Source organism: Epinephelus fuscoguttatus, linkage group LG21 (genome assembly GCF_011397635.1).
Source record: "Epinephelus fuscoguttatus linkage group LG21, E.fuscoguttatus.final_Chr_v1".
NCBI classification, from domain to species: domain Eukaryota; kingdom Metazoa; phylum Chordata; class Actinopteri; order Perciformes; family Serranidae; genus Epinephelus; species Epinephelus fuscoguttatus.
In genome coordinates, this window is record NC_064772.1 from 22,336,079 (window position 1) to 22,352,748 (window position 16,670).

General features: G+C 40.4%; 2 protein-coding genes across 2 annotated transcripts; one reads left to right on the forward strand and one right to left on the reverse strand.

Moving 5' to 3' along the window:
* Positions 1 to 890: 890 nt before the first annotated feature.
* Positions 891 to 10,762, reverse strand: tram1 (translocation associated membrane protein 1). The gene is made up of 11 exons (XM_049565329.1): positions 10,453 to 10,762; positions 7,690 to 7,753; positions 6,577 to 6,695; positions 6,369 to 6,485; positions 6,214 to 6,272; positions 4,909 to 4,993; positions 4,673 to 4,743; positions 4,394 to 4,498; positions 4,150 to 4,293; positions 2,580 to 2,731; positions 891 to 2,237 (listed from the first exon to the last, which is right to left on the reverse strand). The coding sequence occupies exons 1-11, from the start codon at positions 10,573 to 10,575 to the stop codon at positions 2,167 to 2,169; spliced, it is 1,110 nt and encodes a 369-aa protein (XP_049421286.1). The 5' UTR covers positions 10,576 to 10,762; the 3' UTR covers positions 891 to 2,166.
* A 2,723-nt stretch (positions 10,763 to 13,485) lies between these two features.
* Positions 13,486 to 16,382, forward strand: xkr9 (XK, Kell blood group complex subunit-related family, member 9). The gene is made up of 4 exons (XM_049565024.1): positions 13,486 to 13,945; positions 14,615 to 15,022; positions 15,279 to 15,496; positions 15,587 to 16,382. The coding sequence occupies exons 2-4, from the start codon at positions 14,625 to 14,627 to the stop codon at positions 16,216 to 16,218; spliced, it is 1,248 nt and encodes a 415-aa protein (XP_049420981.1). The 5' UTR covers positions 13,486 to 13,945; positions 14,615 to 14,624; the 3' UTR covers positions 16,219 to 16,382.
* The last annotated feature ends 288 nt before the right edge of the window (positions 16,383 to 16,670 follow it).

Consider the following 16,670-nt stretch of genomic DNA (forward strand, 5'->3'; position numbering starts at 1 on the left):
CCCTGTCTATTGAGAACCAAATGAGGATTATGGGAAAAAAATAATGTGTATTTATATTTTTCTAAAAAAAATAGTATGAATAGAGGAATAAATACAAAAATAAAAACTGAATTGAATTCATGAAGGAATACATGGGAAAAAATAAAGGAAATAAAGGTGCTAATACATTCATTCATTTTCCCTTACCACTCCCTCTTGCTGTGAGGTGACAATGCTAACTACTGCACCATGCTGTCCAAAATACATTACCAAAAAAAAAAAGACAAGACAACAGAAGTAATTTAAACATTTTCAAGACCTTATTTTTAGACCTTTCTTTTCTGAGAGTGGTGAGGGGTGGGTTAGGGGGACCTGAGTACCTCTAAAATCCTGGCTACGGCCTTGCTTCCAGGCCCAAGGTCTAAAATTCAACTTTACCCCATGTTTTCTTGTGAGGTTCCCACTAATGTTTTGGACTTAGTTTGGGATATACCATAAAATTACCACACCTCCGCCTTGTTTTTCCTTTTTTGTTACTTCAAGTCCATCTCTTTAGGCAAATGTTGACTTACGTACATACTATACTGTACACACATCTATTGGACGTCTTTTTGTCCTGGAAGAGGGGTCCCTCCTGCTGGAATTTCATTCTGTTATAGTTTTTTCTTTTCTATTTTTAGGATGGAAGGTCCGAAAGAAGGGTCTAAGGAGGGCAGGGGTTGTATTCTGTTCAGATTTACAGATTTATTGAGTTATATAAATGAAAGAAAAAATAATTGACATCTTTTTTTTTTCAATAAAACATTTTATTCCTTTTTCAGATAGATAAACCCTCGGGACAAGTTGAGAAAACCACACACATTGCTGATAATACTGCCAGTCGCAGCCGTGACTCACTACTGTGTACCTAATATTAGTTAATGGGTTTATTCCTTAGAATATGACAGTGTCACCAAGGTGATTGATTCTTGCAATACAGCTGACATTTCATGGCATGTAAGTGAAAGGCATATATTATAAACAATCAGTCAGGCTCATTTGGCACAGTTTTTAGTAGGTGGGGGGGAAAACAGCTGTACAAAATATGGTTTTCTCATCCCCTGTCCGTGCTTTGACAACAAATCATTCAGGACACTTTAAAGGTAATCTATTGTATGCGAGGCCAAACAAATACTACTTAAACATCATATAAAGAGGATCCATACAAGACAGCGATTCAATCAAACTCACTAAAGGAATGTTTTGCCTGATTTTCCTTTTCATCTCTTATAAAGTTATAGCATTGAAAACATGATGTGAGGTCATTTATTGACAGTGTTAGGCAGAACTGCAAGAGTCTTTATCATTTCATGGCGAGGATTATGTTCTGTTGTGATTAAAAAGAAGCTCTGAACTCCGATTATTAAATGCTACATCAGATCACTACGTCTTTTCTGGCAGTTTTACAATACTGAACTGTGAATCTACTTACAGTATTACAGGGTGATGCCTCCTGTTATCATTGGTTTCTTTACACACTCACACGCTATCCATCTTTAGGTGTCCGTGAAAACACTGTGACAATGTCTGTATGAGTTTGAACAGTCTGTGATGTGAACCCAGATATCAGAACAGGACTGTATGCAACCGTCACTGATGGAAAAATAAGAGATATCATAAGGAAATTCATGAACTTTTACAGATATCCCTCAACAGAGAGACAGGAGTCAGTCACGAAGAAGAAGAAGAGGAGCTGGGCTAGCACTTATAAATACAAGAGAAAAAAAAAAATCACAAGCTGGAATACACGTCGTTTAGGAAAACGTGTGAAATGACCTGACACGGGAGAAACATTAAACACTGACGTCATCATTCCTGAAATTTTTAAAATTACACACCCTGTACAAAACAATCCGTATCAATAGGCACTTCTTAAATAAGGTCTGTTTGTTTTTTATAGTTTATTTCGGAATTTCTTTTCATTTCGAGATGGCACAGCAGAGCAATGATTCTTAAATCAAGGCGTGCTGGACGACTGGCGACAAGCAAAGCTAAATGCATTCTGGCCCTTGAAGTCCAGCTGGGAGGTCAGTCCTGTGTGGGAGCTGAAAATGCATATCGTGGTCGAGAGGGGCTTGAGGGACTGTTGGTTGGACACAGCCACGGAGGCACGGGGGGGGATGGTTCTTTGAGAAAGGGGGAATGTGTTTATGATGACTTCTCTTTTCTTGCTCTTGGTGAATCAGCTCTGTGGGAGTTCACTCCGTTTACTCCGTTGGCTGGAAACAAAGGATACATCAAAGTCAGTTTCATATGATGAGTTAATTATGTCAAGTGTATGTTAGCATGGATACTGTGCATATGATTAGAATAAATACATGTTGATTTACTGATTTTATTGTTTGGGAAGAAGGTAGAGCTCCTCCAGTCCGCATGTTGAAGTATCCTCAGACAAGATACTGAACCCCAAATTGCTCCTGATGGCTGTTCCATCGGTGTGTGAGTGTGTTAAAAACCTTGCATGGTAGCCTCGGCCACTAGTGTGTGAATGTGTGTGTGACTTGTAGTGTAAAAAGCGCTTTGAGTGGTCCGACATTCATAATCACGTAAATGCACCTCACCTTTGTCTTTCTTTGATTTGCTCTTGGCAGGAACTTGTTTCTTTTTCAAGGTCTGCGCTTGGGCATGCTCTCTCCACCGACGCAGCTGGAAGTTGATAAATTTCCACATCATGAAGGCCTGAGTGAGGCAGATGGCAGCCAGGACAGTTATCCTAAGAGACAGCGGAAACAGTCAGTAAATCAAAAGGTTGATAACGAAGCTGTGTGTGTGTGTGTCACACAGTGATGCTGATACAAATTCTAACCTCTCTCAAGTTCAAGTCCGAGCAGAAACTATACTACCACCCTAAAATATGTATGGATTTCTTACATTCCCACAGTATGTTTCAATAACTCAGACATGAGGCTGCATGAAGAAAGCAACAGTGATGTATTGTGGGTACATTTCATTTTAATTTATTGAAGCTGCTGTGGCTGAACGACTCTCTTCCTCTTGTACAATGGAGCCTTTCCTGTATGATTGTTAAACCTCAGTGCGACAGAAATACAGTCTACAGATAAGCTTTTGTTCCTTTATTGTGAGTGGCCAGCCTGATGTTGACAGATATGCCCCATGGGAGTTAGAGCATAATTAGCAACTCTAATAATGCTAAAGATATATTTCAGAGGGATTTTTTTTGTGGGGGCTTGATGGATGTGAAAGTCTAACTTTGGTATTTTTCAACCTGGAATCTATTTTCCCATGTTTTGGTGCCTACTGGAGACAGCATTTTTTAAACTGGTCCAGTATTGAGTGTGAGTGCTGCAGCTGGCAGTGGTGAAACAGGCTGCAGTGTAACAATTTACACCCACTTAAAAGTGTTTGTTTTTGCCACTGACAGACTCAGGTTGTTATAATAAGTGTCTGACAACATTATGACAGGGATCTCTACAGAAATAGACCTTTTTGTTAAAGAGTAAGATCCCTTTTGTTTAACCAGAACCAGCCCCAAAGTTGTTATCGGCAAACCCACCAGACTCCATTCAAATAAACAGTAATTTTAGCATGTATAGAGCCAGCGTATTTTCACATCTTACTGGGTAAATTAAGGGTTTATTTCAAGCAGACAAGAGATGGTGATTGTTGGCTGACTGGAAAGTTGAACCAAGATGGTTTATGTGAGTTTCGTTTTGTTTCTGTACACTTTGAATCAAGTGTGTTTCATGATAATAAAATTAGTGATTATTTAAATGGAGTCTGGTGGATGTGCAAAGAGCAATTTCAGGCTGTTTCTGGATCTTAGTCTTTAACAAAAAGGTCCATCTCTGCAGGGATCCTTTTAGTCAGACACTTGCAATATTAATCTGAGCCTGTCAGTGGCAAAACCAAGCATTTTTAGTGGACGTAAATTGACAGTGTACAATTGCCCCATTGATGTTACATTGAGGCCTGTTTTGCGCTGATGGCTGCAACAGTCTAACTCACAACTGGACCAATTTCAAAAAATATTTTTCCTGTTTATCACTTGGATACAAAAACATGGGAAAAGTAAAAAAATAAAATAAAAAAAAGTACCCTTTAAATTAAAAACAGCTGTTGCTATATAATTTCAGAATAAAGCAGTCCCATTCTCTTCTCAGACACACTTACCGAACAAAAATAACATTAAAGTTTCCTGCAGCCAAATCAAAGCCTTGATTCTCAGCGGTGGCGAGGCCGAAGCCCACGGTGAGGACGGACAGGGACAGGGTGAGCAGCCGTCCAAGGACAAACAAGACGGCCCATATGGTGAAACTGGAGGAAGAGAGGATGACATCTCACTGTCAGGACATTTCAACTGGTGAAACATGTTGCACAATGATTAGCAGACACTATTCTGAACATGAACACTCACCCAGTTTGTCTGTGCTCGTTGCTGAAGTAGATCAGGCGGGAAACGTGGAACAGAAGCTCGATAAAGTAGTGCAGCACGAGCAGGACCAGACCCAGACGGTTCAGACTGAAAGACACAAGGACACACGATCCCCCTTCATTACAACTGACAGGAACAACACAGAGGGGGGGCACCACGAGACACCACTAACTTTCTCCTGAAGGGCAGTGTACAAACACAGGAGAGATGCCAACTGTGTCTCACACATAATTTCAGGCTTTCCAAAGTGGCGGTTCTTACTTCAGAATGTAGGCGCCCGCAATGTGGACCAGGTAGAGGGAGATGTACACAAGTTGGCGTGGAATATCCTCCTAAACATAAACACAAAGGATGGAAGGCCAAGAATGGTCAAAATATTTACTCTGCACATGGAACTGAGCAAAGAGAGTCAAACAATGCAACATAACCAAGGAAGTCAAACAGGAAGTAGCCTCGGAGTCGGAACAGACGGTACAGTACGTCACATACACTCTCACCTTCTTTGTCTTTTGGAAATACAGTTCTGGGAGAGCGTGTAACCAGTAGCCCAGCTGACAAATGAAGTAGAATTTCATCTGGAATCTGGAAGGAAAGCAGGAGTTACAAAATTTAAATATTTTAGAAATCAGAGCCACACTTGATGCTTTAACAAAATAACCAATAAAGTAACATGACAATTTTTTAAACACATTAAATAAAAAAACAGTATCTCCCAAGTAGCTTCTCTGATGGGAGGTATACTTGGAGTAGATTTATAACCTGTACTTTTAAATGATGATTCTATCTGAAACTTTCTCAGAGAACACTGCTTTTAGGTTTGACAGCTAAAAAAAGGGGAAACCCCCACACACACTCTGCACACATGTATGCAGAGATAATATCTCTAGAACTCTCTATTGCCTGGTCAAATAGGGCCATGGTAAATTTCTATTATTATTATTATTATTATTTATTTTTTTTTTTTTCATTTTATTATTTAGAAAATATATTACTAAAACAATGTATTTCATTTATTATTTTATTTTTAATAGTTTAATTTTTATTTATTAACCTCTTTGTTTTTGTAGTTCATCTTTTTTTCATCTTATTGCTGCGTGTATTTATTATTATTATTGTTATTATTATTATTTTATTTTTAATAGTTTAATTTTCTTTTATTTATTAACTTTGTTTTTGTAGTTAATCTTGTTTTTCGTCTTATTTATTGCTGCATGTATTTATTATTACTAGTATCATTATTATTTTATTTTTAATAGTTTAATTTTTATTTATTTATTAACCTTTTTGTTTTTGTAGTTCATCTTTTTTCGTCTTATTTATTGCTACATGTATTTATTAATATTAGTATCATTATTATTTTATTTTTAATATTTTAATTTTTATTTATTTATTAACTTTTTCTGTTTTGTAGTTAATCTTTTTTTTCGTCTTATTTATTGCTGCATGTATTTATTATTGCTATTATTATTATATTTTATTTTTTTATTTTTAAATCTATCCATTTATTTATTTATTTATCTGACCTCTGGCATCAACAAGGCATTTTCACCCAGAGAACTGCTGCTGCCAGCCACGGTGGGGACGGGAGGGAAGGGTTAGACAGTAGGTCAATTTTTCTTATTTTTCTTTCTGGAGTTTCAACAACTGCAAAATTTGTGAAACATATGGACACACGTGGATGGGATACGACTATGTATATATGATTTATCATTAATATTTTGCAAAGAAACTAACAAAAATTTGATCACAAAAAACAAACAAACAAAAAAAGGTATCTCTGACAAACATCATTACAAACTTACGGCATCAGTGTATGGGGATAACCCTCCCACAGGGAGACTGGATTGGACAGGAGGTTTTCCTAAAACCAAAGGAGCATTTTAGTGGCACTCAGACAGTTTAGGGGATGTAAAACATATATAAACACAAACAAGGTTGGCTTAGCTACTGTACTTACAGAAAGGAGGATGCTTGTGCCCCAGCCGAAGGAGAACAAGTAGAAAGCGCTGAGCTGTCCTGACTCGTTGAATTTGCTGTGCTTTGTTTTGGAGAAGTGCTTCTTCCTGTTGATTTTCTGTAAAGATGAACAAAAACCAACAATAAAGAAAATGCAGAACTGTTGGTAGAGATGAAAGCCTGAGCACTAGGGTTTGTGTCTCACTTACATCCAGCACATACTCCTGGATGATGGCGTGCATGATGATGGCCACCAGCATGTAGAAGAAGGTGGTGGCAAGGTCCTTGATGCCATGGTGGAAGTGGTTCACAGCGGTCTCCTCTGGGCCTGAAGTCAGAAGGAGTCATCACAACGAGCATGGTAAAAATCCGCACCCAGCTCATCCTTAACACGAACAGCCGAGCCATTTTAATCCAGTTCAGTCAAGTGATTCACATGTTTAATAACCTTAACTCCTGAGATAAGGTGTTCAGCAAAGTCACTGACTGTCTCAGCACATAAGCCGTCACACACAGCCTCCTCTGTCTTTCTGAAGTTACATATTATCTATACAGCCTCCGACTCGCTATCCGTGAAACACTGTGAATAATGTGATAGATGATACAGGAGCACAGTTCCCAGCAAACAGTTGGAGAGAGCCTGAGCAGCACTCCTTTACTCATGCTTTATTCAACCACATAATGAAATCAGCCCAATCATTTATGAAAGTCAGCACACACACACACACACACACACACACACACACACACACACACACAGTATACAGTGACGCTATTGAATTTGTTCCACTACAGAGAGATTTAGGTGCTACCTGTTATTTGTCTAATTAGATACACGCTGTAAATAAGTTACAGAGCAGGGTACGAGGTAAAGTCTCTCAGATAAGGAGTGAATCACCGGCTGGCAGACTGCAAACCTTCAGCGTATGAATACGCTCCGAGGCTGTGCATTCCTTCTACAGTATCCGAAGTTGGCAAAGAAATCGTTAACCTTGAAACGAGCAGGACTTGGATCGAGAGGCCTATATTACACCTTAGCCCAAATTCACCCGGCACAACCTTGCCACAAGAGAACTTTATAAATCAGGCGGACTAAATTTAGCTCCAAAGGGAGGGAAAAAAAAGGAGCTCTCAAATGGGTTGGTGTAAAGCCACGCAAGTACCGCTCTAGAATCCAAATGAGAGGCTTCCAGCAGGACAACTCGAAGAAAATACTGCATTGTGTGTCAAAGCCAGAACTCACAGTATTCATTTTAACACATCACCTCAAAAAACTGTCCTAACCACATACATTTCATACTCTCAACTCAATCCTTACTTACCATTTGTTGATATGGTGACATTGTACTGGACAGTAATGAATAACACTGCAAACTTTGAGGTCACCTGCAAACAAACAAACAAAAAAAAAATCATATTACTAATGCAAGCCTGCACAAATCTATTTTTACTGTAAAATCAAACAGCATAACCTGTTGTGTTTGTGCATGTAGGAACTTGCAGCATTACATTTATATGAAGGAACTCCCTGCAGAGCCAGTAACAGAGTGACTGTAACTGTGACTCAGATTTGAAGTTGAAGTGTCACATTGGTTTTAATGTCACCAAATGTTTTATTTTAGCAATAAATTATAGCAGTTTTGAAGCCATATGGAATTATGCAATGTTACTGTGACAACAGGAAAAGTCTGATAAAGCTCCCTCTGTAGAGGTGTTAGAAATTAGGGCTGGAACTAACGATTATTTTCTCGATCTATCTTGCAATGTGGCCGGGCTTATACAAAAAGTTGTAAATTCATTTATAATTGACAGTATCAGTCGATTTTGCACACACATTTCCTAATAAAGAGGTAAACTTTAGCTAAAAAATGTAATTTAATTTAGTTTAATTATAGAAAAACCTTCACGGGGAACCTATTTCTCGCTGTTCGCACGTGAGAATTACAACTATGTGACACATCAAAAGCCCTGATTGGCCCCCAGTGTGAGGGATGATAACATTTAAAAAGGAGAAAGCCGTGAGTGGGACAATTGATCGCTTTATTTTACGGAGCAAATTACAACAAAGCACCAGCGAAGATGACCTACCACCGAAGGAGAAGAGGACAAAAAAAAGGTATTTTTTGTGTCTTGTGTCGTAAGTGTTTTAAGTTATAGAAGCTATTGTGTCCTGAGATTTTGGTTTGCCCTTTGGTGTGCCACCAGTCTTTATAAGGTCAGTAACAGGTGAAAAATGCCCAAAATGATGTCGTCAAATGTCTTATCCACAATCCAAAGGTATTCAGCTTACAGTCATAGCGGAGTAAAGAAACCTGAAAATATTCACGTGTGAGAAGCTGGAATCAGAGAATTTAAGACTTCTTTTCCACTTAAAGACATTACTTAAACCGATTAATCGGCTATCATTTTAGTTGCCGATTAATTTAATAGCAGACAACTAATTGATTAACTGTTGCCACTCTAGCAAAAATAACAGAATTGAATGGAATGATGTAGTCAGTATTATTGTGTGGGGGTGATACAAGTTATGTGTAATGGACAATTAAAAATGATCCGACCAAGTTAATGTAGGCTCTTGGAGGGATTGCAAATAGAGCTACATCAAGATTGCCACGTAATAAGGTTAAAACGTAAAGTTGCTTTTCCCTTCCTCACAACAAAACAACTACAAGGGCAACAAATTGAAATTAAATACATACAAGAAGTATTCATTGTTTAGCTAAGTTGTCATGATTGGCCTTAATTTTGGAAATGTTCATGCTGCTGTTACTCTATGCTACAACAGCTGTTATCACATGAGTTTTACTTTCATTTTACTGTCACAGAGGAGTAAAGAAACCAGAAGAGTCACATTTGAGAAGCTGGGATCAGAGATTTTGTGCTATTTTCCCCTTAAAAACATTACTCAAACTGATTAATCAATTATGAAATTAGTTGACAACTAGTTGATTAATCATTGCAGTTCTAGTAAGAATAGAGGAAATAGAAAAATTTAATTTTTCTGAAATAAATTAAACAAATAATATTATTATATAGGGGTAATATGAGTAATGTGTAATGGGCATTTAAAGTAAATGTAGGCTTTTGGAGTGATTGAGAATAGAGCTACGTCAAGTTAGCCATGTCATTAGCTTAAAACAGGAAGTTGCTAATTCCTCCTTCGCAATAAAATAACTACGCGGGCTACAAATTGAAATCAAACACACAAGTAGCTTCACTGTTCAGTTAAAAAAGTCATAAATAGTCGTAATTTTGAATATAATCATGCTGCTGTTACGCTACAGTGTCCACGTCGCGACAGCTGTTACCGCAGGAGTTTTACTTTGGAAAACGAAAACAGGAAGTAGCTTGAATAACGGCAGCGCTGACGCTAATGGCGCTGTTTTTCACTGAGGATGAAACGTGCTTGAAATGGAGCATAAATGTGGGGTAAAGTGGACCAGCGTGCAGCACAGAGGCGGGGATGCTGTGTGAATGGCTCCCAGGTGTCAGTGAGCATTTAAAACGCTGTTTAGCCTCAAGGGCAACTTTGAGGTTTGGGTGCAAGCGAGTTGTGTGTAATGACAGCCCTCTGAGTCGCTGTATGATTGCCACGTAACACATCTACGTACAAACTAACCAAGTCGGGAACGTTGCACAATATTGATACAGCCGGGGTGGATAGAGGGTTGAGAGTGTGCAGGGAAGCTTAATGAGATATTTCCATACATAATGTTGCACATAGAAACTTTATGATCACACCGCAGTGATTACAAATATCGATTACAACATGGGAAGCAGCCAGATGGACAGCGGACTCCAGTGTGTGTGGTCGCTTTCATAGAGACAAAAACATATTTTATCTTGATAGAAACACAATAAAAGGCTGCCCAGGTGAGTGGATGATGTCGTGGACTTAAGACAAAAGCGAAGCGTACACAGAAAACTTTCGATCTCGAGAGGAAGTAGTGTGAAGACTAGATCAGCCATGTCACTTTGCAGGAGAACAGATGGGGAGTCCTCGGCATCTCCGTCCACTGTGCCGGGGCGAGCATCCCCCGCATGACCCGCAATCCAACCCCATTCAACATGTGGACGGCACTTACCTCAAACATCAGCCCGAGAAGGAACACCATAGCAACACAGGAAACAATATCTGCATGGTTCTGGATGACAAACTCATGGCTCAGCACCGGCGGGTTCTTGTTAGTCTTTTTTCGGATCCCCATGTCGACACGGCTCAGGCCCAACTTTTGCGTTACGCAGCGCGGACGCGGTGTGTTTCTATCAGATAGTATTATTATCCGTGTGTGTGAGGACGCTCAAAGCTGCCTCCTGCTTCCTACAAGCGAAGGGCCAGGCAGCAATTGAATGGCGTGTCACTCTTCTGCTAGTGGGAGGATCCACGGAGAGAGAGCCTGACCAACGAGACGCTTTTACGCACAGGAGAGAAACAGCTGGGGCTCTCTATCGCTCACTAGAGGCTCGGAGTATAAGAGTGTTATACACCTCTTGCCCACAGAGTCCAATCAATCTGTGGTTTGACCCAGGGACAATTGCAGTTGTAATCATTCAAGGTATTTTGTGATCTCTTGAGACATCAAAATAACATATTAAAGGATCAAGGTAAATTCAGGGCTCAAAGAAGTGCATCTCTCTGCTTCTGAACATGGTATTGTCATATAATTTATGTCTCAACATTAGTTTATAAGATGTTTTTTCCCTTATAACCATTTGAGACGACTTGTTCTGAATGTGTATGTGCAATTAGTGGGAACCCTTACCCCAAATTTCCTTTTTTGAATCCAAACAAAGTTAGGAAAAGCATATGCACCAATCAGAGATCTCAAGGCCTTGACCTGGCCTCCAAATCCCCCAGATCCAAAGCCAATTGAGCATCCTTGGGACATGCTGGCAGGTCATCTTGCAACCCACAGCACTCAAAGGATCTGCCATGAAGACCCTGGTGCCAGACACCGCAGGACGTCCCCAGACTTCCTGTGGCCATACCTTGACATGTCAGAGATATGTCCAATCCGTAAAGGCCCCACTGTGGATGGGCAGTATGTCTTGGGTATTGGCACATCCCACAAATGCTCAGTCGAATTGGGAACTGGGGAATTTGGAGGCCAGGTCGATGCCTTGAGCTCTTTGTTATGTTCCTTGGGTCATTCCTGAGTTGTTGCCATAAGGGAGTTTGCTTCATCTGCAATGGTGTTCGGGTGAGAGGAGTGCGTCAAGTAACAACCACATATATGCCAGAGTAATTTTTTAGAGTTAGTGATCCAAGCTTTATTCTGCCTCAGAAAGTCTGGAAAAGTTAACCACAATAACTTGGATTAATTTTTATGAAAAACACTTGATTCTTTTGAATCCTGGGTAATTAAGGTATGGACTTATGTTCTGACTTTATGACAGATTCAGAGGAAGAGAGTCACCACTTGGTTTTTCATCATGCTGGTAAATCTGAATGAATCAGGGTCTTCTCATGGGTTCATTAAAACTGGGCATTTACTTGGCACTAGGCTTTTAAGTGAAGTTTTACTGCCAGCATATTTCCTGAAATGACGACTATTCCTTTAATCAGAGTACGACAAACTGAAGAAACCACAAGCTAGGGGCAGGTAGTGTTTCAGCCTTCTGATGGGTGCTGTAATAGTTCAGAATACTTGCAGCATGCACACAGAGTGGGAGGAACAAGTGTTAGCAGCCTGGTCCCACTCCCAGTGTTCCTGGCTTCACTTTAACAATGTCACCATAATGACACTGGGGACACTGGCCCAACACCATATTCTGACCGTTTAGCGTGTGTGTGAGACACATCAGGCTTTCCACTAACTCCAATGTAAACCCATGCACGTCATGATTATGAACGTCATGAACAGACATAATTTAAAGGCTGTGTGTATTTAGCGATACACCTTTACGGTCACTTTTGTGGCACTCAAAACTGGGTGATTTTTGGTGACACACCACTGCCTTTCTGGCTGCATTTGTGGCATTAGTAGGCAGGTGTTTTTAGATGACATCCTTAATCTTTTCCTAACCATAACCCTGTGGTTTTGTTGCCTTAATCTAACTGCCAACTCCTACTTAATGCTGCTTTTATGCCACTCAAATCCGTTTTTTTTTTTTTTAGCGGCATCTGCAGTCTTTTCCTAACCTTATCTAAGTGGTTTTGTTGCCTAAACCTAACCATTGACCCTTTCTTACTATATACTTACTATATATATATATATACTGGTGTTCTCTGGTGAATGTCAGTCGAGGTGCACGGTGCAGGGCTGTGAGCACAGGTCCCACTAGAGGACATCAGGCCCCTTATTCCACCCTCACAGAGTCTGTTTCTGACAGTTTGGTCAGAAACATGCACACCAGTAGCCTGCTGGAGGTCATGTTGTAGGGCTCTGGCAGTGCTCCTCCTGTTCTTACTCACACAAAGGAGCAGATACCGGTCCTGCTGCTGGGTTGAAGCTCTCCTACGGCCCTGTCCAGCTCTCCTCGTGTAACGACCAATTTCCTTGTATCTCCTCCATGCTCTTGAGACCTTCTTGGGACTGCACATATGGATGTGCCATCCTGGAGGAGCTGGACTACCTGTGCAACCTGATTGGGCTGCAGGTGCTGCCTCATGCTACCAGTACTGACACGGACACTGGCATAACACAGAACTAGAGAAGAATCATTCAGGAAGGATAAGGAGAGAGCAACTGTCTGTAAGCATTCCCTTTTGGGGTGTTGTCTTGCTTTTGCCTCTCCATTGCACCTGTTGTCACTTTCATTTCCACCAAAGAAGAAACTGAAACTGATTCACAATCACTTGTGCTTCAAAAATGAACAGGTTGATATCCCTGAAGTGTAACTGACTTGGTGTTACACTGTCAAGATTATGTGTTCCCTTAACTTTGTGTATCAGCTAACAGCCATCATAGGCTACTGCTCATGTCAGACCAAATAAAGCTGCAGCAGTAAAACCCCTGAGAGTACTGACCTGAGCAGGGGAGCATTTTATTGTTTATTAATCAGACAAGAATGTCTTACGTCTTCAATCAAAAGTTACATAGTTTGTCTTTAAATTCAGTTGCCTGTGTCACAATATAGCTACAACAATTATTCATTAGAGTTGTTTGAGGTTACATTTGTATGTTTGCATTAGCCTACAAGGTTCCTGGTCTCTGATCAAGATATTCTCACACTTACTGTAAATGCTGAGATTACAGGAAACCCACTGAGGTGTTACGTCATCCTTTCTATCCTTTCCCTTGCAAAATCAAGGAATATGTGAGGGGATTCCTCAGCATTTAATCACTGACTGGCTGGTGTTTCAGTCATTCAAAAAATGTCTTTCAGTTTAACAGGGAAGTGGAGGCTGTCGCCCAGTCACACACACTCACACATACACACCCACACATCCACATGCACACAGACACAAGCTGTATTATGTCATTTCATCTTTCCGGCTTAACTAAATTAGTTCAGAGTGTTGTCACTGAGGTGGAGCTTGTCACGAGTTGGAAGGAAACAGATAGAGAACTGCTGCATGCCGAAGTGTTTGCCTCTGTGACCGTTCACTGCGGTCTACCATGGGAAAATATACTGGTAAGTGGAACTGCTGATGATATGCACCTATAACTGTGTATTCTAAGACAGGAGGTGGTCAGATTGGGATTTGTGTGTGAGTTTGGAATAATTTACGGAAGAATCTTTATAGAAGTAATAACCACAACTATGACTTTATTTTATTGAAGAGGATATGATCATATGATGTCATGATGATATGTAATTTTTTATCATGTGCTATCTTGAATTTGTTTGCCCTTAAATTAACCTTGTGTGAATTTTCTTTATCACCAGTTGCATCTCATTACAGTTTAAAGTTATACAATTGTTAGATTTATTCTGTAAAACAGAATACGTGAGGATAATTTGGCTTAAAATGACATTCTATGAGAGGTGTATGAAAAATACATCACAGTAAATCTTATATAAGAGTCCGGACTTGGTATCATTTATCATTTTATCATTCCTACTGATAACGTCATTGATTATTTTTACATTTCTAAGTGTGTCATTTATCAGGACTCCCTGTAATAAAAGTGTTTATGACAGAGGTCAAAGTGCAGGAGACATAGGTGACTCAGCAGCTGACTCCGGTCATGATGCATTACAAAACTGTCACAAGAACAGATTTGTGGTCAACCTGCACACGTTAGAATGCCGTCCTTCTCATGATACTCACGAGTTTTTTCACATGTAATCTTTTCACAGATGAGTAGAAATGTCACCTGGGCTGCTGATGACCAACATAAAACAGTCCACAGCAGCTTTTCTTCAGACGCTTCGTCGCAAAATGCCTCAGCCGGACATTCAATACACTAAACTGCGATGGCTGTTAACCATTGTTGGACTGGTCTTGTATGTGGTGGACATTTGCACAGACGTGGGACTGGCACTGAAATATTTTCGAGAGAAACATTTTGTGTGGACTGCACTGACTCTAGTGTTTGTTCTGGTGGGGCTGCTGGTGACGCAGATCTTCAGTTATGCCTGGTACAGGGATGACATGAATGAATTTCAGGCGGACACTGTGGGAGAACCGAGCATATCAACTATACCAGGCATGTCAACAGGTGGACTTGCTGTCCTGCACGTATTTGGCATGGGTATCTTCACCAGGTAAGAGCAATGCACGAGCTGCAAAATAACTGCACTCCTAATAAGGAGTGCCTGCATGCACTGACTCATAATGTGCGGTACGCTAGTTATTCACAGTAGCATGGAATTATGGAATGTGCAAACTGGAATATCCACATTTAAGCTGTGGTGGATTTGCATCATCGTCTGTGCAGCAGCAAGAGATAAAACACTGACAAATGTGCTGTATGGTGGCAACAACACGTCTGACTTTGTTTTCTTTGTGCTTGGTTGCTAGGTATTATCACCTCCTGAACAAAAGCTTCAAAGTGGTTTGGATGACAACAAAATCATACACAGTGGAAGAGAAGACAGATGTGCACTACGATCTGTTTGGTCTGGCGACAGATCTGAGCATGCTCAAACTGTTTGAAGCTTTCCTGGAGAGTGTTCCCCAACTGCTTCTTCAGCTTTACATATTGCTGGGTCAGAATGAGCGATACTCAGTCCTGCAGTGTAAGTAAAGGCAGGGAGTGGCAGGGAGGGCAGGAAGTGACATATTTATGAACTTACTGTACCATTATTTATAACGTCTGTTTCTTGCAGATTTATCTCTGGCGTTCTCCTTCTTTAACATCGCCTGGTCCCTGGTGGACTACCGCCGCTGCATGCGCAGATCCCACCCCCATATAACAGAGATGCCATCTGGCCTCCCCACAGTCGTCTACCTCCTCTACAAACTCTGCACCATCACCAGCCACATCCTCAGCTACACCCTCCTCCTCATACTGAGCCCCTTCAGCATGATAGCCCTCACTGTCCTCTGGCTGCTGGGCACAACCTGGGCAAATGTACTTCAAACTGACTTCTGCTTATCAAGAGGGCTTGAGTTTCTTTACCGAGCAGTCGTCGGATTCATCCTCAGCTTTACCTTTTTCAACGTCAAAGGACAGGACACCAAAGTAGCCATGACTATCTATTACATTTTCTATGTTGGCATGAACATTTTAGCTCCGTCGCTGCTGGCTTTGTTGAAACCAGAGTTACAGACAGCTGTGTATTTGGTGCCGGTCTGTGGTTTGATCGTTGGAGGTTCAGTGCTGGGGCTGCTGTGTCTCGTGCTTTACTACCTCCTGCTGCATCCTAGAGAGAAGCAGCAACGTGTGTCAGATGAGGTGGACGGCCTGGGGAAGGAAACACAGACCACAAGGAGAATGAGGAACTTTTTACAGCCTTGATGATGCAATTCCAAGCTGAGAAAAAAACAAGGAATCTGAAACTACTGAACATTTTGACAAGGAAAAGACAGATGTCATCTTGATATTGTGCTCGCTATTCATCATAAACTAATGCTGCTATTAGTTATTGACCATATTCTGAGGAAAGTTTGCTTTTTTATTACTGATACAAATAACTAACAAAGCAATTAAGTGTAATATAGTAGACTATATAAATTATTTATTCTTGTTTAAATAAACATAAACATATTTATTCTTGTCATATCTTGTTTCTTTTGCACACCTTGATGTTGTCAGAATTGCAACATACACTCACTGGCCACTTTATTAGGTTCACCTTGCTAGTACCAGGTTGGACCCCTTTTGCCATCAGAACTGCCTTATTTCTTCATGGCATAGATTCAACAAGGTGCTGGAAACATTCCTCAGAGATTTTAGTCCATATTGACATG